The sequence below is a fragment of the Micromys minutus genome (assembly GCF_963924665.1).
Source record: "Micromys minutus genome assembly, chromosome: 5".
Lineage (NCBI taxonomy): Eukaryota > Metazoa > Chordata > Mammalia > Rodentia > Muridae > Micromys > Micromys minutus.
In genome coordinates, this window is record NC_137974.1 from 43,225,226 (window position 1) to 43,247,686 (window position 22,461).

The 22,461-nt window shown below is 43.9% G+C and overlaps 1 protein-coding gene across 1 annotated transcript; it reads right to left on the minus strand.

Annotated features, from left to right (window-relative positions):
- Positions 1-1,638: 1,638 nt before the first annotated feature.
- On the minus strand, positions 1,639-20,618 carry TGDS (TDP-glucose 4,6-dehydratase). The gene is made up of 12 exons (XM_080917305.1): positions 20,522-20,618; positions 18,710-18,776; positions 16,162-16,230; positions 15,148-15,238; positions 12,368-12,510; positions 9,871-9,969; positions 8,025-8,084; positions 7,262-7,305; positions 6,359-6,524; positions 5,384-5,442; positions 3,457-3,554; positions 1,639-2,212 (listed from the first exon to the last, which is right to left on the minus strand). Exons 1-12 carry the CDS (start codon positions 20,605-20,607, stop codon positions 2,127-2,129), a joined length of 1,068 nt encoding a protein of 355 aa, XP_080773431.1. The 5' UTR covers positions 20,608-20,618; the 3' UTR covers positions 1,639-2,126.
- Between the last annotated feature and the right edge of the window lie 1,843 nt (positions 20,619-22,461).

Sequence of the window (22,461 nt, forward strand, 5' to 3'; positions counted from 1 at the left end):
TTGTGGTGGAAGCTGGACTTAGTAATGTGTAAGAACCACCCAGCTGGTACAGGGTTTGAAGTCATGAAGGGGTCATGACATCAACAAAGCTTGACACTGAGGCTAGGGAAAGACCATTGGTGAAGGTGCAGCCTCAGTGGCAATTAAGGGCCCAGGACTGAAGGGGTCATGCAAAGAAGTTGAGGTTTGGCACCATGAAGGGAGCCTATGAGAGGCTACTGGTGAAGTCTAGTTGCAGCAGACGACCCCAGTGTACTGGAGATGCCAGTACTATGGGATGATGACCAAGAACAGCAGCAGTGGGGTCAACCAGTCTAGAATGATACAGAGGGCAGAGCTGGAAAAGTTACCCAAAGCCTTTGGAGGAGCCCAGAAGACATTGGAACAAGAAGTGGTGTAGTTGACGTTGTCTTGTAGACTTCCAAGGTTTTAGAGATGCCAGAACCATGGGATAGCTGCTACGGGAAGTTGCTAACAGGGAGTGGAACCAGCCCAGGAAAAACAATTGTGTTCCAGTCAACAAAGCTGGAAGGAATTGGACATCAAACATGAAGATTCGAAGCTTGGAGTTTGCCTAGCTGGTTTTGGTCTTGCTTTGGCTCAAAATTTCCTCTCTATGGTGTTTTGGAATGGTAATGTGCACCTTACAAGGTTGGAAATGTGTGATCTGAAGAGTCTGCCTGAGGCTAAAGTGAAGAGATTCAGATTAATTGCATTGACAAAGGAAGTCTCAAAAAAGCCGAGCATACTTTGTCTTGTAGTTTACTCTTATGAAGAACATTTTAATCAAGTGTAGCAAATTGAGAAAGAAAAAATACAAAATTTATGGTTTAAGGATTAAAATGGCACTAGGAAGTGGAATAGAAGATTCTGTGTTTAAGGATATTAAATGGAATTAAGGGAGTGGTGACCCTGGGGCAAGGTCCCACCCAGCTAAGCTTATTGTTTATGTATTTGCAGTTGTAAAGGGATAGTTATATCATGTTGAGTGTTCTCAGGACCTGGTTATATTTTCATTTGGACATAAGGAGCCATGATTATGTGTCAAATTGGCAAGAGATGGATATTAACAGTCTCCATAGATTCATGTTTGTACGATTGGCCCATAGACAGTGGCACTATTAGAAGGCACGGCCTTCTCAGAGTGGGTGTGGCCTTGTTGGAGGAAGTGTGTCACTGTGGAGGAGGGCTCAAGCTGTGCCTAGTGTCACATAGTCTCCTGGCTAGCTTTGGATGAAGATGTAGAATCCTTGGATCCCCTAGCACCAAGTCTGCCTGCATGCCACACACCTCTGACACTGTGAGCCAGCCACAATGAAATGCTGTCCTTTCGAAGAGTGGCTGTGGTCACAGTACCTCTTTACAGCAATAGAAACCCTAAGCCTGGTATGAAATCGACTTTCACAGCAGGGCAGCCTTAAATTTTGTCCACCCAGTATCAGCTCAGTTACTTTTCAAAGTTGCATTGAAATCTTTAGGGCAAAGGGATTACAAATGTATGATTATTTTTAAAAAATTACAACAAAATAAAAAATATCACTAAAAAAGCCACAATCTGCATTTAATATATTAAAATATATTGACACTTTCATAAATAAAACCATTGTAAATAGTAGATACATGATAAAATTTCTGATACATGTAATATAAAATCAATCACTGATTTAAAAAATGTAAGAAATTTACATTTTACCTTTAAAATCTGTTTAACTTAATTTTACAAAATTATCAAAAGTTTAAAAGTGCTGGACAGTCTTCCATTTTGTTCAATTTTCACATCATCAGACCTTGGAAAATACAGTCAAGACAGAAAAATCTGAGACCACCAGGTACTGGGGAAGGCTGGGAGCCAGCGGAAATCTAAAGCAGCCCAGGTTCCCAGCCACACAGTAGCACTGCCTGTCCGTGTTCTCAGGGCCCTGTCCTGCCCACATCTAACCTCTGCCAACCACTGCCTGGGCTCTAGAACTTTGCCAGGGAATCTCCTCCGTGAGCTCTGGACCAATGCATCCGATCCAGTGCTGAGGGCATCACACTCAGCCAGGAGAGAAGCCGGCACTCCATTCAGGCACTTGACTCCATCACGGGCTGAGGCAGGGTGCTGTCCTCCTCTCTTTAGCTGGCAGCTACAGAAATGGCGGCTGGACTGGAAAGGGCTCTAACGCCTTTTCTGCATTCTTCCAGTTGTGGAAATTCTCTCGGTACCACTCAACTGGCAAGAAAATGAAGACAATGAAAATTGTAAAATAGTTATCAATTAGCCAGTGTTTCCTGAGGCCCTGCTGTATCAGCAAAGTCCCTTCATTCTGAGGTGAAGATCAGCAGGTGACTCATCCTGGAACTCTGGGAAGCAGTGGGGGTGTGTCCTGCAGCAGAGTCCCCCACCCCCAGGGTAATGGGAAAGACACTTAGAATTTAGTAACTTCCAGTGAGAGTAATTTATTCTGGCTTCAAGGTTATTGTATGAAAGAGAGGCTTGCTCATCTAACAGGAATCAGGAAGCATGAGGTGGCAGCGCTCTCTAAAAGCAGGTGAGGTCAGTTCATGGTATACACTGCTATTACAGTGTGAACTGTTATTAGGTGAGGTCAGTTTATGGTATGCACTGTTAGCTCAAGGCTTTTCCAGTAAGAATTCCAAGTTTGGTTAAAAATGGAAGTTTCTTTGCCTTTGCTTTTTTAATATCTGACCCAAGTATTTTGTATTTAAAGTTTTGAATCAAGACATTTTTGTACATTTAGGTGGATCCTTTCTTACAAATACAATTTGAAACAGAGTTTTTTATTGTTGTTTTGTTCTTTTGTCTTCTGAGACAGGATTTCACTAATGTAGCACTAGCTAGCCTGAAATATGTTATATATACACTGGGCTGGCCTCAAACTCAGAGATCCTCCTGCCTACACCTCCTAAAGGCTGGGATTAAAGGCATGTCAGAGTCCAAATACACACACACACACACACACACACACACACACACACACACACACACACACACTTTCCCTCTCTCTCCCCCCCCCCAAACCCCCTCACTCACTCACTCACTTTTATGAGCTTTTCCTGTACATACTAAACTTACAGAAAATTTCTTCAACCAACCTTACCATGGTTCATTATTTTACAGCTCATTAAGGGAGACGCTGCACAAGAAGGTAACTTGGGAGCCAAGCACCCAGAACTAGTGAAGCAGCTCTCATGTCCCAGGACTCAGGAGGAGCAGTGAGAGGTAAGCACGTGGGAATCACAGTGCTCAGGGAACAGCTGGTAGCCTGGAGATGGAGCAGCTGGGAGTGCAGACAGCTCCTCACTGTGCTCCTCACTGTGCTCCTCACCGTGCTCCTCACCGTGCTCCTCACCGTGCTCCTCACTGTGCCCTGCTCATCTCTAGAGTTCTGGACACCAGCAGCCTCTCCCTCCATGGATCTTCACTGCTCCCCAGATGATCACATCACCACATACCTGTTTTCTTGATTCCTTCTTCCCACGGCACTTTGGGCCTCCATCCTAAACTGTGAATTTTTTCAGACTTCATTGGATATCTCATGTCATTGTGAGGTCTTGGAAAGCAAAGATTTAAAATGGTACTGTGAATACAGATTTGGACATCTAAGACACAAAACACACTCACATGTCTTTATTGTGAATACATATGTGCACAACTGAGACACAGAAAGCACACTTACACATCTTCATAATTCACATTAGAACAAAATCACCCTGGTGACATATTTATTATAGAAACACTTTACAAAACATATAAAACTCATAATTACCAATGCCTGACATTCTCTATAGCCTATCCTTTCTATAATTTATTTCAGCCATAATTTAGCTGCAAATGCAGTGCCTAACAATAGAAGAAAAGTAATAAGTGTTTGATGAGTTTAGAAATAAAACACACAAATATAAGTAACTCAGGATTCTTCATTGCCAGGCTTAGGGCAAAATGCTTTGTCTGTATTGTAATTACAACTTAAATAACTTAATAAACCCTACACTGGGAAAGAGTCCCTAAAACTCAAAGCCTACAAGTTTATAGTTGTATAAGCACCTACAACTTCATCATCTTCTCTGTATGTCCCAACTTGTCATTCATGTAGTCCACCCTCCTGTCACTCACAGTCCATCCTCCTGTCAATCACACTGTCCATTCTCCTGTCACTCACACAGCCCACCCACCTGTCACTCACAGTCCACCCTTCTGTCAATCACACTGTCCATTCTCCTGGCACTCACACAGTCCACCCTCCTGGCACTCACAGTTCACCTACCTGTCACTCACACAGTCTACCCTCCTGGCATTCACACAGTCCACCCTCCTGTCAATCACACTATCCATCCACCTGGCACTCACACAGTCTACCCTCTTGTCACTCACACAATCCACCCACCTGTCACTCACAGTCCACCCTCCTGTCACTCACATAGTTCACCCTCCTGTCACTCACATAGTCCACCCTCCTGTCAATCACACTATCCATCCACCTGTCACTCACACAGTCCATCCTCCTGTCACTCACACAGTCCACCCACCTGTCACTCACACAGTCCATCCACCTGTCACTCACACAGTTCACCCACCTGTCACTCACAGTCCACCCTCCTGTCACTCACATAGTTCACCCTCCTGTCACTCACACAGTCCACTCTCCTGTCAATCACACTGTCCATCCACCTGGCACTCACACAGTCCACCCTCCTGGCACTTACACAGCCCACCCTCCTGGCACTCACACAGTCCACCCACCTGTCACTCACAGTCCACCCTCCTGGCACTCACACAGTCCACCCTCCTGGCACTCACACAGTCCACCCTCCTGTCAATCACACTATCCATCCACCTGGCACTCACACAGTCCACCCACCTGTCACTCACATAGTCCATCCACCTGTCACTCACACAGTTCACCCACCTGTCACTCACAGTCCACCTTCCTGTCACTCACATAGTTCACCCTCCTGTCACTCACACAGTCCACCCTCCTGTCAATCACACTATCCATCCACCTGGCACTCACACAGTCCACCCTCCTGTCAATCACACAGTCCACCCACCTGTCACTCATACAGTCCACCCACCTGGCACTCACACAGTCCACCCTCCTGTCACTCACATAGTTCACCCTCCTGTCAATCACACTATCCATCCACCTGGCACTCACACAGTCCACCCACCTGTCATTCACACAGTTCACCCTCCTAGCACTCATACAGTCCACCCACCTGGCACTCACACAGTCCACCCTCCTGGCACTCACACAGTCCACCCTCCTGGCACTCACACAGTCCACCCTCCTGTCAATCACACTATCCATCCACCTGTCACTAGTCCACTCACCTGGCACTCACACAGCCAACCAATGTCACTCTTATATGGTTCACTTACCTGTCACTCACGTAGTCCACCCACCTCTCCGTTTCCGAGTCTGAATTGGTCTCTTTGATCTGTCAAATGAAGCAGACTTCTGAGCCATGTTACACAATGAGGGCATAGGGCAGTACCCGTATTCCAGAGCTGACAGAAGCAGAGGAGGAAGCTAGTTGCCTCACAGAAGGGGACAGCAACGGGTTTCTATATCCTTTAGCCTGTGCTCACACGCCTCAGAAAGAACACGAAGTACATAAGCATGGGAGGTGGGCGAAAGCCTAGGATGAAAAGCCCACTCTGTAGCCTCATACTTGCTTACGTCTCCCTTACTGTTATGTGACCCTGACAATAGCCTTTCCCATTTCTGAAGCTGAGGTACACCTTACAGCTGAGGACACACAAGCATTCTTTCCCCAAAAACTAATGCCATGAAGGTGCATGGTGCACAATCATGAACTATCTTCCCATCTGTTCATGATAGTGAAGTGAATGGTTTACTAGTGATTCAGTGGTTTGCAGGAGAAATGTCCCTACTCCCTTGTGCATTTGAATCCTTGGTCCCCTGTTGCTGGTACTGCTTGGAGATGTTACAGAAACTTTAACAGTTAGGCCTTGCCCAACAGAGTGCATCACTGAGAACAGGCCTCCAGGTTCTACAGTTCACCCCACTTCCTGTTCTGCTCTCCTTCTGCTTCCTGTTGCTGATGAAAGTGTATCTCTGGCCAGCTTCCTACTCTTGCCTTCAGGCCATGCCCCTCCCACCCCACTCCACCCCCCCCCACCATTATCCCCACCTCCCGACACACATACATGCCATTAAGGATTCTAGACCTGGGGAACTCATAAGCCACGATCAAGTCTTCCTTAAGTTGCTTGTGGACATGCTGTTTCACTAGAGCCACAGGAACGTAACTAACACAGATACTAAGTAAACGTTGTTCCTGCCACAGATCTGGGGACAGCCTTGTAAACACCCTCTTACAGCAGACACACCAGCTGTATTAACTCTTTCGCGAGCTGGACGACTGACATCTCAAAGTTGGTCCCGATGTTGTAAATTTCGCCTGGCTCTCCCTTTGTGAGGACAGTGAGAAAGGCCTCCACCACATCCGCAGCGTAAAGGAAGTTTCTTCTTTGAAGCCCTGATCCGTGGATACAGCTAAATGGATTAAAGAAGGCACAATTATAAAGTGCAGAAAGGAAGCTCCCAAGCAGCTCAACTCTGGGGAAGCCAATTCCCAGAAGTCCTGGAAATCTCTGAATGAACAAATCGATTCAATTAGATTTTCTTCCCCATTTCTTATATGATACCCAAACTTCTGAAGGATTCTTAATCTAAAAAGTGAAAAACATGGATCCCTAAGAAATATTTGTTAATTTTATACCATAAATGCATTCTGAAGAAATCCCTAAGCTGGATGGGGTTGTATAGAACTGTAACTCCAGTCACCTGCGGAGTGAGGCAAGAGGGTCACATGTTCAAGGCCAGCCAGAGCAATTTCAAAAGTTAAAAATGAAGTCACAGGGCTGGGAAAGGAGCTGGGGAGAAAGCTGGGGTGAGCCAAGGTCGCAGCTTGTTAACAGAGAGCTTGCCTAGGTCATCCGAGGCCTGTTTTCAAGCTCTAGAACCTAAAATAATGGGTAAGGTCAGGGAAAACCTGAGTTTTATATTAATCATTTGGAAATACGAAATAATACACAGATGTCAAATTTTTATTTTGAAACTCAAAATTCTACAGCAGATAGAAGGCAGTGTGGTTACTGAAAAACACCACATCAAGTGGAGAAAGCATTCCTGAGCTGGCAGGACTCCGAGCCCATGGCTCCAGGATACTACTGTGCACCATCAGCAGAGCAGACAGCGGCACACGAATACAAAAGTGAAAAGCAACGTACCATTTCCTGTCGTGCTGCAGCAAAGATATGAACTTTGGAATAACCTAGAAAAATAATTAAATGTCATTTCAGGCTTTGAAGATGACAGTATGAATTTAAACTCATAAGATTTTATATATATATATATAAATTACATAAAAATATATATTCCAATTCTTTTAACCTAAATTCATGAAAAATATGAAAAATGTAATGTTGGCTGAGTAAAAGAATTCTAGGGTAGTCTGTGATGTCATAAAACCATATAATCAAACGAGAGGCATCATGGGACTCAGAGGACACCTTCCTTGACGGTTTGCAGCCAGCATTCGCCACCTCTTCGGTGACTTCTCACATAAATGCAGTCGGCAGATCTTATTTTATGCCGTACGCATACGCTCACGCACAGGAAGTCTGAGCTCTCCACACCACTGCTTAATTAGCTCTCAACTTCTGTTTGCCCTGACACAACTACAGACAGTCTTAAGTGCTCATGGGGCCTCAGAACCCAAGGAATTCTAAACGCATGTCCACACATCCTCACACCAGACCCTAAAACCCTGTGCTTTCACCCCCCCCCCCCCCACTTTAAAGACTAAAAGACCTAAAGGGACACCAGATGCAGTGTGCCAAGCTGATGCTGTCTTCAGACTCAGTCTGAGGGATGTGCATGCAGCCTATGCAGTTACAACACACATTACTTCAGGGAAGCGACGACTCTGAGACCATTTTCAATAATGTCACAAGCAGTAAAAACCACTAAGAATTTAGAACTAAAGCTTACCTTCTCTGGATACTGATGTGGTCCGTAGACATTGCTGCTTCTGGTGATGACAACTGGGAACTTAGAGTACACAGTCAACATCAGTATAAGGAAGAGGTATGTTAAAATACACAAAGTTTCAAAACCCTGGTGCCTAGGTGACATATTATCAGCACACGGTCAAAGGCCTGTCTGAGTTAAGTAGGTATGGGGTTGTGTAAGTGTGTGATACAATAAATAAAGTCTATTTGTAATAATGTTATTTTACAGAATGTTTTTACTGGTCATTTGGGAATTTCACATCATGAATCCCAATAACTTCCCAATCCTCCAGGCCATCCCTACCCCCAGAAAAAAGAAAGAAAAACAGTGATCCACACTCCAGCTGACTACAAAGGGTGAGAAAACTCCTTTTGCAGTTGTACTGATGACTACAGACCTACAGTTGAGGAAGAGGGACACAGACGCTTTTATGACAACCTCCATTGCCACTGATACTCTTCAAAAGAGTTAAGTCTCATGAAGGTGACTCACATCTGTATTCTTGACACTCAGGAGCTAAGGTAGGGGGATTCCTAGTTCACAGCCAGCCTGAGCTATAAAACAAGAGCCCATTTTTGTTAAGCCTGGTGGTGCATGTTTTTAATACTAAAATCCAAGAGACAGAGACTGGTAGATCTATGAGTTTGAGACCAGCATGTTCTACACACTAAATTCAGGCCAGCCAGGGCCACATAAAAAGATCATATTTAACAAAATAAGACAGGAGAGCATGGGGCTCAGACACAGGCAGAGGGTCTAGGAGGAAGAACAGACTCCTCCTCCTGTGGAGAAAAGAGGAGGATGGATATAGATGGAAGCACAGAGAGACAGGTTAAACACGAGGCCTTCCTTCCACATGATCATTCACAAGATGGCTTCCAACAGTCTACATTCAGTCACATGGTAGATAACAAGTTGGCGCTCTCCACTGAAGCAACGCTCACAAGTAAGAAGGCCCACCACAGAGAGCAAGGGAACACGAGGAATCTCGTCTTTCTGACTCAGCCTCCAGTAACCGACAATGGCTGTGGGAAGGCCGCTGCATGGCTCTGGGGCTGCTCATACTTGTTTTGTTGCAGCTCCGGTCACCAGATGTAACCAACAAGTCCACTCCATGGGGAGCCAAGGCTTGAGTCACACAGAGAAAAGCAACTGCCAGGAAGGAATCTTCACCCCTCTGCCTTGTAGGATTTCCATGGAGCTTCTCACTAGACCTGTAATGTATTACTGACACAGGAGGAAGTATGGTCCATGTCAGTGCTTTCCTGAGGAACTGAATAAGACCGTGTCCATGCCATTAATATTTCGATACTTAGGAGCCCTTACTACCTACATTCAAGCCAGGTCTTCCATACCAAAGCCAGCTTAGAGTTTTAAAACTTACGTCCACAGTTAATGGTTTAAGGGTTTCAGAAATCAGGCCTGGTGAGATGGCCAAAGTACTTGCTGCCAAGCCTGATGGCCTGAATGCAGGGTGCAAGGAAAGAACAGGGTCTTCCATACTTCCACACGCTGCCACATTCATACTACAGAACACACGTGCACACGTTCCCTCACATGATAGAGGATAGAGAGATAGATGGACAGATAGATAGATAGATAGATAGATAGATAGATAGATAGATAGATAGAAAGAAAGATAGATAGATAGAAAGATAGATAGATAGATAGATAGAAAGATAGCACCTTTAATCCCAGTTATCAGGAGGCAAAAGAAGATGGCTCTCTGAGGTTAGCCTGGTCTATAAATAAATCCCAGGACAGCCAGGGACACACAGTGAGACCCTGTCTTTAAAAAAATAAAGTTTCAGAAATCAGCTTTTACCTTGTATCGTTCCCAGTAAGACTGCACAAAACATTCAGCAGCTGCTTTAGATGAAGCATAAGGGTTTGTAGGTTGTTTGGGTGATGATTCATCAAACTCCTAGTTTTAAAAGGATACATTTGAATCACACATATTTTCTAAGTGGAAAACATATTACAAGGTCTAAGTGTGTGGCTCAACAGTAGTGGGGTCACATTTAAGAAGTCCCCTGGGGACCTGAACACATACACAGTACCACACACACACACATACATACACACATTGCAAAACAAAAAGAAAAAACAACCATGTTACTAGTGTGATATGTCAACCACTACATCTAAGAAACTGTTTCTTGCTCTGGTGTACACATCTGTAATTCCAGAATTTGGGAGGTGGAAGAATGAAGCCCAGAGTTGAAACCCTGTCTCAAAAGACAAACAAAACCTAAACCAACACAGGGATAATTTGAATCCCAGTCAGGGAAGAACAAGTGCAGAGGTCCTAAAAGACTAGTGTGTGAGGGTAAAAAGGAAAACAAAGTTACTAAGCTGGTTGGAGGCCATTTTAAATCAAACCTATATTGTAAACCATTTAAAAATAATTACTTATTACTAATACTTGTGTGTGTACATGAGTTTATGTACACCACATAAATGCAGGGACCCACGGAAACCACACAAGGGCATTTGCTCTCCTAGAACTGGAGTTACATTGATTGTAAACAACCACACTGAGATCAGGAGCCAAGCCAGGGTCTTCTGTAGGAGCAGAAAGTGAGCCACTGTCTTTATCATTTTGGAGACAGAGTGTTACTAAGTAACACAGGCTAGCTTTTAACTGGGATCCTCCTGTTTCAGCCTCCTAAACTCAGATTATAAACCTGGTCACCCGGTCTGTGCTCCAGGCCTGACTAAAATGTCTTTACCATTCTTGGGAGGATAAGCCAAGGTCTTTGTCAATCTCTGGTAGCTGTTGACAGCTAGTGCTGCAATAGACTGAAGCTCTCCACTGAACTCATCCAAACAAAACCACGGAAGTCGTTATAAAATGATCGTCAGCTGAGCTATATTGTACTGGTACCAAGCAAAATGAAGGGAGGAAGAAAGCTTCTATATCATCCCTTTATTTTGTGCAATCAACAAACAACTGAATTTTCCTGAATGGAAGGACAGTGTAGACTTGGGACTGAGACATTAGGATCCTCTCTAAGTACCAGACATTGTTGAATGCTTTCTATCAGAACACAAGTGTGGAGTTTTTCCAGAGAGTAGCAATCAACTGCTGGCTAGTACCATACGAAATGTCCACAAATTAGAAATACTTAGGAGGGGTTAGTGAGATGGCTCAGCGGTTAAGAGCACTGACTGCTCTTCCAGAGGTCCTGAGTTCAATTCCCAGAAACCACATGGTGGCTCATAACCATCTGTAATGGGATCCAATGCCCTCTTCTGGTCTGTCTGAAGACAGCTACAGTGTACTTACATAGAATAAATAAATCTTTAAAAAAGGAAATGTTTGGGAGCCCTTTAAAAAGTGACATATACCAATATATGTTTTAACTATACAAAAATATACTTATATAAGGAAATCTGCAGTTTTACTGGGTTGCAGTTGGGCACTAATCTATCAAGCACAGCAGTGATGCGAGGACTAAAGCTTCAGAAATGGGAGGAGTCATACTCTGTTTTACATAATTAAATTCTGACTGCCATTAATTCTTTCAGTCTGTATCAGATCACATGAATACACTGAGGTGTTACTGTATAGACACTGTCTTAATCATTAACGGTTAGCAGTAAACATACAGTAACTGTTACCTGCACCCAGACTTCTGTCTTTTTTTGAGGCTTTGGTTCTTTATCAAACCCAGGGCATCACATACACTGAAGGACTCGATGCTGAGTTAGACTCCTAGCCTGTTTCTGACTTCCCAACAGAGCATGTGTTCACAAGAAAGGACTGAAGGAAACTATGGGCTAACTAATGGTGCTGTCTGTCTAAAAAGTATAATCATTAGGAATGACTTCATATGAACAGAACCAGGCATGAACCAGAGTTCAGGAGACAGGGGCAGGAAATCATCAGGTTAAGACCAGATTGAACAACACAGGGGATTCCAGGCAAGCCTGGGCTACACAGTGAGAATCTGTCTCCAAAACAACAATGGAACAGATTCCAGCTTCAACAACTTCTTACTCATCCTCGACACTCTAGTGTGTTTCCTGCCCAGAGGAGAAGGTGAGCAGGGGCCGGTTGCAGCCCAGGAGATGACATCATCGTGTTTTAAGACTGGGACAGTACATGAGGTCTGCTGTGCTGCACAGCATTCAGACTGTGAGAGAGTGTGCTGGTGCTAATCGTTCCTCAGGTGACTTCCTCACTTGAGAAGAACAAAGCAACATTTTGGAGGGCAGCACAATGCATGTAATTAGAGCATAGGAAAAGCCCAGTGACCTTCAGCCAGACGGACGTCCACACTGCTCCCCAGTAAGCAGAACATACTTTCTGAGCTTACCTGATCGAGACTGCCTCCATAGACTTCATCTGTGCTGACGTAGATGAATTTCTCCACTCTGGCTTCATAAGCAGTATTTACCAGAACATGAGTACCGTAAACATTGACGTACGTAAATTCAAAGGCTCGGACAAATGAGAGATCTAAAAGGACAAAAGAAAAGCTGCAATAATTCTGTTCATGAGAAAAACCAAATGCCAACCAACGGGCTGGGTTCCAGAGCGCTCACTGCCCGTTGCCCACCACAGCTGCAGCGGGTTAGGAAATGGCACGAGAGGGCGGTGTAGAGCCTGGAGCCTTATGTAACTGTGATCAATGTGATCATGTACACCCCTCTCTGAACAAGAGTACAAGTTTCTCTACCCCTAAAAATAACCACTTTAGACAGTTTTTACTCAAATACATTCCTGATGTATCTGAGTACAAGACAGACTTTCCAGAGGTAATTCAGTCAAAATGAACCCCTTAATCCAGATGTGTGCCCTTACACAAATAAAATGTGGACCCTAAACTGATACTAGGGGGCATACGCAGAAGAAAAGCTTAAGTGGAAACTTCTGGTTTCTTTGGAAAGTCAATTATGTCAAAATATGTTTAGCTGGGGCACACAGGTGAAAGGACGTTTTGCTAAAGCAGACAAAAGGAAAGAATGTTTTGCTGAAGCAGACACATGAAAGGACACATGATGTTTAGAAGGAATGTAACTGTGACCCACAACAAACAGTGGGAGCTTGGGCAATGGCTCACTTTGCTCTGCCTCGCTATTCTTCGCTGACGGCACACATAGGTCCACCTTACACTGTGTAGGTGAGCTTCACTGGTGATGACGTCATAGAGAGACATGCAAGAACTTCTCATGAGGTTCCTGTGGCTTCTGGCAGTTTCTGCAGTGAACTCGGGTGTTGGTGAGCCTCGAAGTTTCCTCTGGATTGAACTGCCCTTCCTGGTTTGTGGGTGGTGACTCCCAAGCATACTGGACTGCTGACTTGTATTTGGTTAGTTATTGGACTGATCTGCTGATAACCTGACAATGACCATTGGACCCAAACCCAAAAAACTATTTCTAAACATCTCCACTTCACCCCGGTGTCCTAATAACTTTTCTCTCCACTACCTCTGGTGGGTGGTGGGCTAGAGGGGAGGTTGAACTCTTACTAAAGCCGGTTGAGAAAAGTCTGTGCCTATAAAAAGCCATGTTCAGACACTGAAAAGGCAGAGCATGCTGGGAAACCATGTCTATAAGCACAGAACATCCTGCTTCACCAGAGACTGGGAAGGTGTCAGGCTAAGGGCGTAAGGCAGAGCACAACAGAGTAAGACACACGACCTCCTCCTCTGGCTCCTGCATGTGTAAGTACAGGAACATGTACCTGCGAAAATATGCATACACACACACACACACACACACACACACACACACACATACATACATACAAACATGCACATGAAATATGGTATCATAAAGATGAAGGTTCCAGTACCCTGGAATACAACAAGAGATCACCACTTCTCAGTTTGCTTACTAAAATATCTCTCATTAAGATATTTCAATATGAAAAGTTTAAACAGGCTTTTAAAAAAAGACAATTTCAATAGAATTTCGTAAAAGAAATTTAAATTACCAAAAAATATAAAAACTATATAATCTCACTACAAATTTGGGAAATTATAAATTAAACATAATGAGAATTAGCCCAACAAAAACAATCTGACGAGAGCTGCAAATTAGCATGGCTTCTTTGCAAAAACTGTTTTAGACACCTTCACTATTGAAGAAAGCAAGCCTGATGACCCTGGACAGATTTCTGACAGATGTACGTAAGGACATGATCTAGGACAGGAAGTTCTAGCAATACTGCTTAAAATACTGCTCAAAAGTGCCCAGAAGTAAGAGCAACCCAATGCCCACCAAAGTCAAAACACAATGGTGGGCCAGCACAGAGAATGCACGAACTATACCCACAGCCAACTACCGAGTGTCTACGCCTACAGAAACTGACAAAAATGTAAGAACCACGTGCGTGTGTACAAGGGTGCACGTGCACAAATACACTTATAGTACAAGATCTATAACAGCCCAAACTAGAATGTAACCGTCTGGACTGACTCTCACCCAGCAGACCATGGACAAGAGAGTAGAGGGCACAGGACTGTGTGGGAGCAGCAGCAGCTCCTGACCGCTGGTTCCGCAGCTGTTGCCTCTGCTGCAGTTAGGCAACACTAGTGGCCGAGTTACCACTTTACTGTTACTTATCCAACCTAAATCTTCCACATCTATGTTGGATTCCCCAGGGGAAAGGCTAGCTGGATTATTAACACAGTATCTTAAATGTACACAGTGGTCCAGATAATGTTCCTTGGGGTACCTGCCACTCAAAGGGAATGACACAGAACTATAATTAAAGGCTCATCTCACTCCTTCTTTTCAGAATTAACCATTAGTCTGAATTTGATTCAACTCCAAGTGTTTAAAGCCACCTTTAATGTTCCATTTCAACACACATGAATAAGGCGTGACCTATAAGAAGCACCAGTTATCAGGACTGAGGTGTTGGCTCAAAAACCACATAGTGCCAGTCAACTCAAGCATGAGAAGCTAAGTTTGATTTCCCAGATTCTCTGTCGGCGTGTACAACATGGGCTACGTTTTCTGGTGCCACAGTGGTATCCCCTTTCAAAGACTCCGAAGTTCCTGCTTAGTCAACCAATTTCTACACTTGGGATTTATTTTCTAGAGAAGAAAAATGCCAGTCACAACTACAGCATAAAACAGTGCTTACCTACATGTGTCTGTGCAGCAAAATGTAGTACTATATCTATTTTCTCCGTTTCAAACAGCAGCTTCACAAAGTGAGAATCACAAATGTCACCCTGCACAGAAAGGCAAACACAGACAGGTAGAATGCTCACATTCGTAATAACCAGCTTTACTTCAGCACACCCTCCGGTCTCATCCCCAAATTCAACAGAGAATGTGTCTCTCAGTCAGGCGAGCAGCCAGGCAAGTGTAACAACAATGTAGCTCTTCAGGATTTTAGAACTTATGTATTTAATTCAAAATATTTCTGAAAATATGTTTCAAGTAATATTTTTGTTGAGTACCAACTTCTGCTAAATATTGTGCTGACTTCTATAACATACTTGTAAAGCTAAAACTGCTAAGAAATTTTTTTTTAGCATTAGGAAAAGTAAACCTTTCAGAGAGCTATACTAAAATAGATTTAAAACAAACACAAAAGTTGGAGTGATCTGGGAAGTGTGTTCATCACCACTAACTAACCTTGGGAAGTGTTCATCACCACTAACTAACTAACCAACCCTGGGAAGTCTGTTCATCACCACTAATTAACCTTGGGAAGTGTTCATCACCACTAACTAACTAACCAACCCTGGAAAGTATGCTCATCACCACTAACTAACCAACCAACCCTGGAAAGTATGCTCATCACCACTAACTAACCAACCAACCCTGGGAAGTGGGCTCATCACCACTAACTAACTTAACTAACTAACTAACTAACCAACCAACCAACCAACCCTGGTAAGTGTGTTCATCACTCCTAACTAACCATACAGCACTGACCCTTGTCTGCATGTGTAACTCACATTATTTGTCAGCTACCCACAGGGCTGCCAAGGTCGACAAACTCCATCTGTTTCCCTCTACAAGCAGAACTCTGTATCAGGAACTAATTCTGGAAATTACCTCATCTTTAACATGTTTGTAACACAAAAAGATTATGATTTCTGCATGACCAAGAGGCACTGTGAAGAACTGTAGCCAACATCCTTACCTGTATAAACTTGTAGTTCTGCTTGTTAGAAACAGGTTCCAGATTCTTCAAGCTTGCACAGTAGTCCAGCTGAGAGAATACAGGTGAGGAAAGAGGACAGCAAGTCAGCTCTTTCTACAAAGGGCCAGTTTAGTTTAGAGGTCATAGATGTCCACACTATGATACAAGAACAGGACTTCCTAAGAGGTTTCCTAAGGTGTTACACCTTCAAGTTTCTGACAACCTAAAAGTTAAAAGCAGGTCACTGTTACTTTCCAGAAGAGCAAACTCCAAGAGAAACACTGTTAGTTTCTCTTTAAAAATGTTCCTGCTCTAACTGTCCTGAGAGGCTCCCCCTAACAGCAACAGAAACAGATGCAGAGACCCACAGTCAGGAACTTGGGGAGTCTCGTGGAAGAGTCAGGGGAAGGACTGAAGGACTCACAGAGAACATATGGGCTCCACAGGAAGACCAACAGAGTCAACTACCCTGGACCTTCTGGGCTCCCAGAGACTGAACCACCAACCAAAAAGCATACAAGGGCTGGATCGAGGTCCACCACACATATGTACCAGGCATGCAGCCTGATCTTCATGTGGCTCCCCCAACAACTGGAGTGGGGGCCAACCCTGAATTTGTTGCCTGTCTCTAATCCTACTCCCCAACAAGGCTGCCTCATCTGGCCTCACAGAGAGGATATACCTACTCCAGCAGTGACCGATGTACAGTGGGTAGGGGACCCCTTCTCAGAGAAGGGGAGGGAGAGGGGAGTAAATGGGAGAAGGAGCAATGACAGGAGGGTACTGGGAGGAGGAGGACTGGTATTGGGGTGTTAAGTGAGTAAATAGATTATTTTAAGAGTTCCTTCTTAAGCTTCCTTTCAGCAACTGGTAGCAAGAGAAGTTTAGTTCTTAACAGAAAAGGACTCCAGCTTTATACTTATTATAACTTTAGTATCATGGCAAAGCTAAAGGTACACATATCTTCTTTAGCTACTGTGGTGAATAGTGAATGTATTTTTTAAAAACCTGCTTGAGGCCTAAGAGATGACTCAGAGGTTAAGAGCACTCACTGCTTGCTATTCCAGAGGACCCGAGTTTGGTTGCCACCACCTATCAGTGGCTCACAACCACTGTGACCGCACTTCTGGAGTCCGAGATTCAAGACCTCCGGCCTTTGAGGGCAACTGCACTGGTGAGCACACAGCCCACATGCAGAACACACACCTACCCATAATTTATTATTATTTTTATTTATATATTTTGAGACAGGGTTTCAGTATTTACTCTTGGCTGTCTTGGAATTCCTTATGTACACCAGGCTGGCCTTGAATCCACAGACATCCACCTGCCTCTGCTGGCTGCACACTAGAAGGATTTGCTAACGAGGCAGATATGTGGGCTGGAGAAATGGCTCAGCGGTTAAGAGCACTGACTGCTCTTCCAGAGGTCCTGAGTTCAATTCCCAGCAACCACATGGTGGCTCACAACCATTTGTAATAGGATCTGATGCCCTCTTCTGGTCTGTCTGAAACAGTGTACTAACACACATTAAATAATAAACAAATAAATCTTATATGCAAGAATCAGAAGTTTGGGGGCAGCCTGAGCTATATCTTCAGAGCAGGTCAGATGACTCGGTGGGTAAAGGTACCTGTCACCAAGCCTGAACCTATGAGTCACAAAGGGAAGGAATGAACTAGCACCCACAAATGGTCCTATGGTCTCCCTACATGCGAGCTACAGCTCACAGATGCCCCTGCCCCCAAAGAAATTATGATATAAAAAAAGAATTCTATCCACCTCTTTCTAACATTAAGACAGAAAAAAAAATGCAGAAAGTTAATGGTTATTCTTTGCCTGTACATTTTTACCACTGTATCTTATAAAAATAAGAAAACCATTTGCATCTTTTGTTTAAACTAAACAATCATATTCTTCAGGGAGACTTCAACTATGACAACAAGACTGTCAAGACTAAGTTATTTTCCCTATTTTTGTTTACTTGTTTGTAGACAGAATCTCATGTGTTCTAAATGGCCCTGAACTGGCTATATAGTTCAAGGATGGCCCAAAAGTTCTGATCCTCCTGCCTCTACCTCCCTAGTGCTCAGATTATAGGCAAGTGCCACTGCAACTGGTTTTAATTATGTTCTACTGCTCAGAAGAAATACACACACAGATGTTTCTGGGAGGTAGCAATTATAAAATCAAACAGTTAACTTTAAAAAGTCAATACCTTCTCAAAATAGCAATCCCAAAAGTATTGTATACATAGAATTTTTAAAAGGTAAAGCTTTTCTTTGGCTAAAAATACTATACTTAAAAACAACATTAAGTTTATAGGCTAGCAAAATAAAAGTTTCAAAAGCTTTGGCTTAAGATTAAACACATCAAGAACACATGACAGTATGTTTCCTGAGAGGCTGGGATGACCACGGAGAAAACAGGGCAAGAACATCTTGCCAGGTGATACTCCTCAGTTCTCTGGTGCTGCTGCTTAAAGCTCCCGGGCTCGGAGGTAAATGGAGGTTGGATTTTAGTACATAAAGCTTATTTTCATACTTACCTTGTCTAGATTTATGATCATATAGTTGGGATAATCTTCTACTAAGGAGACAATCACATGGGACGCACTACAAGAAGACAAGATCTCTGTGAGTAACAAACATTACCATCCCTCGATTCTTAACATCCCCTAAGCTGTGCTGGGAAGTAGTCAGAGGTAAATACACTTTTCCACGACAAGAGAAATGATGTTACACACTACACATGTGCACTTTTAACCCTATAGACAAACTCTCATATCTTCCTTGTACCATATAAAACTGTCTGACCCTGAGAATGAAGCAAAAGCCACTTTACCAAAGGATGGTGTTCACACATGCTGTGAAAGCATGAAAAATGTAAAATCTGGTTAGAGCAACTGCACAAGTCCAGTATACTTTTACAGGACTGTGATGGAGTTAGACAGGTATTACTACAGCATACTCACAGTCATTTGCCTATGGCTACAGTGACTTCTGCAAGTGCTCTCTTGGCTTGAGTAAGCCTGAAATCATAGGAGGGTCCTGGACTAAACCCAGGTTTCCTAGGCCTATAATAGTTGAGCTTTAGCTTGGTACTCACAGTGGTTCCTGGATACCAGAGGACCCTGAAATGCGGCTATCTCAGTAAAAGGAACATCCAGATCCTATTTTTTTAAAAACACACTTTGGGCTCTTGGAAGCACTGACCAATTGTGAAGGTGAAATGTATACCCGGCGACCCTTTCTCTCGTTTTCTACGACATTCTTTGTGGACCGGCCCTTTTATGCAAGTTTAAGCATTTTCCCACATACACGCCTGTTATTAAGTGAATCTTGACTTTCTGCTTCTGACTCTCAGCAAAGCATCTGCTGGATTTAAAAGGCCCACTGCATGTTCATGGGCAGTAACCAAGAATCTCTGTACCCTCCCCATGCAAGAGACGCTGAGTTCTGCGAGGACAGAAGAACTTCCTGTGTGTCACTCATGGGTCCATCCACTCAACCATCACTGAAGACCTTTCTCTCTGAAGGTGCCTAATGAACATCAGTCTGCCCTCACACAAACACTCAACGTAATTTCAGGTAGTGTTGAGTGAATCAGTTGCTAAGGGTGGTCCTGTAGGCACTTTGAGGGTGATGTGTGGGTAAATTAATGGCCTATGCAAGAAAGAAGTGCAAATGTCTCAACTCAGGAAGTGGCACTAACCTACTGTGTGCTCCAGGAAGCCTGAGAGAGAGGGTTGTGGGTGAGCACAGAAAAGCAAGAGATAAGGTTGGAAAGCAGGGCTGGAGTACGTAAGTATTCTAGATATGATAAGGATTTTGGACTTTTATTACAAGTCTTACAGAAACCATGACTTGTATGACTCTATGCAGCGGCATCTCACTTCTAAAAAGGAAAAAAAAAAAAAAGAAAGAAAGAAAAAAAAAGAAAAGAAAAAATGAAAGAAAGAAAGAAAAAGAAGAGAGTCCCAGTACGATCTTCACGTCGCGCCAAAGCAAGCTTTTAGAAAGGCCTGGGAGCTTTGTCGGAGAGCAGGAAGAAAATGGAAAGAAACCTATGTGTGCTCCACAAAACGTGTCCCCCTCTGGGCAGGTAGAAGGGGGACAGCACTACAGAACTCTCTAGTTCCCCCTTTTGTGGGGGAGGTGTTAGAGAAGCCGCAAATTAGAAGCAACCTCGTCATTGTTGGCCAAAAAGTGGAGGAAACTGGGCAGACATCCGGACTGGGCATTAGGACCCTCCCCATATTGGATCCTAAAAGCGGTGGACCCAAAGTGCCCAAGAAAAGAAGAGCCGCGGGAAAAGGTTAGGGCTGGTAGGATGGGAGCTTCTCAGCACCGTTACCTACATGAAACCAGCACCCCCGGTCACCAGGACCCGCTTCGCGAAGCTGCCGGGAGGACCAGAGCGTTCCTCCCGGCTCACAGCCGACATCTTCAGCCCAGCAGCGCCAGCGCCGTAAAGCGCGTCTGGAGACCCGAGGGTAGCTCACTCACGACGCTTTACGACAAGACACGCCCCCGACACGTTCAAAGGAAGTCAAAGAAGCTTCCGGGTTCTCCTAGAGCACAGCAGGAGAGGCGGGGTGAGCAGTGGCATTGCACAGGCGGCAGATTCTATTCCTCTGCCACTAGCCAGGAGAAATTAGGGTCATTGCTAACTAGGTAGGGTCTGGAACATTTTCTAAGCAAGTGGCACTAGCATGGATTACTACTATAGGTGCCTAGAAAAATTGAATGGATAGCTTCTTTTTAAAAAATTATTTTATTGGATATTCCCTGTATTTACATTTCAAATGTTATCCCCTTCCCCCCTTCCATCCCCCTCCTCTTGCTTCCAAGAAGGTGCTCCCTCTCCCAGTCACCCTCTCCATCTCAGTGCCTTGGCTTCCCCTTCACTGGGAAAACGCACCTTCACTGGACCAAAGGCCTCTTCTCCCATTGATGTCAGACAATGCTATCCTCTGCTGCATATGCAACTGGAGCCACGGGTCTCTCCATATTTGCTCATTGGCTGGTGTTTTGGTCCATGGGAGTTGTGGAGGGTTTAGTTGGTTAATAATGTTGTTCTTCCCATGAGGTTGCCAACTCTTTCAGCTCCTTCAGTCCTTTCGCTAGCACCTTCATTAGAGTTCCCGTGTTCAGTCTGATGTTTACCTGCAAGCATGCTCAGCTGTATCAGTAAGGCTCTGGCACAGCCTCTGAGGATGTCTTCATTTTTAAACTTCAACTGTGTTCATAGACTAACAGAACCCTTCCGAATGTATGCATTATGGAAATGGGAAGTCACACTGCAAAATTATGTTTCACCGTTGTGAGTATTCTCACAGAAGGCAAAGGCTACTTACGATCATGATAAGTATGTTTTATAGATTTCCCCATTACGACTTACTCTATTTTTGCTCACTCTGCCCTCACCCTGGTCCTTCTTGCTCTTAGGACCAGGTGTTCTTCCCTGGTCTAACTGTCCTTTCCATGGATGTCTGACTAAGTGTTTACCTACATCAGTTCTCAGTTTGAGTCAATTGGAGTCACTCCTTGACTCAATTTAAATACCAATATAACCATACAGAACCACTTTTTAAAATCTTTCTTCTTAGCATTCATCAACATATTGGCCAATGCTGTAATTGCTCACTGTCTCTGCTCCATGGAGATAAGGCCTTTCATTTCTCTGGAGCCAGATCTGTCACACATTCATCAACAAGTGGGTTTATCATTTGATTGCTCACTGCACTTTATATTAAAATTATTCTAGTATAGTCTGCTTGCTCTTCATGATTTCCGAGGCTCTACCAGTTGGGAATGAGTGGCAGTAATATTTTTTATATATACTGAAGCATCAAAAAGAAAAAATAAAACTGTCTTCAGTGAAAGAGAACAACATTATTGATCAAGAAGAAAGACATGAAGCTGGCAGGTGGTGGCATGCACACCTTTAGTTCCAGTACTTGGGAGGCAGAGGCAGGTAGATCTCTGAGTTCAAGGCCAGCCTGGCCTACAGAGTGAGTTTCAGGACAGCCAGATTACACAGAGAAACCCTGTCTCAAAAATACACAGAATGGCAACCAACAGACTGGGAAAAGATCTTTACCAATCCTACATCTGATAGAGGGCTAGTGTCTAATATATACAAAGAACTCAAGAGGTTAGACTCCAGAGAATCAAACAATCCTATTTTAAAAATTGGGGTACAGAGCTAGACAAAGAATTCTCAAATGAGGAATATCAAATGGCTGAGAAGCACCTAAAGAAATGTTCAATATTCTCAGGAGAATGAAAATCAAAA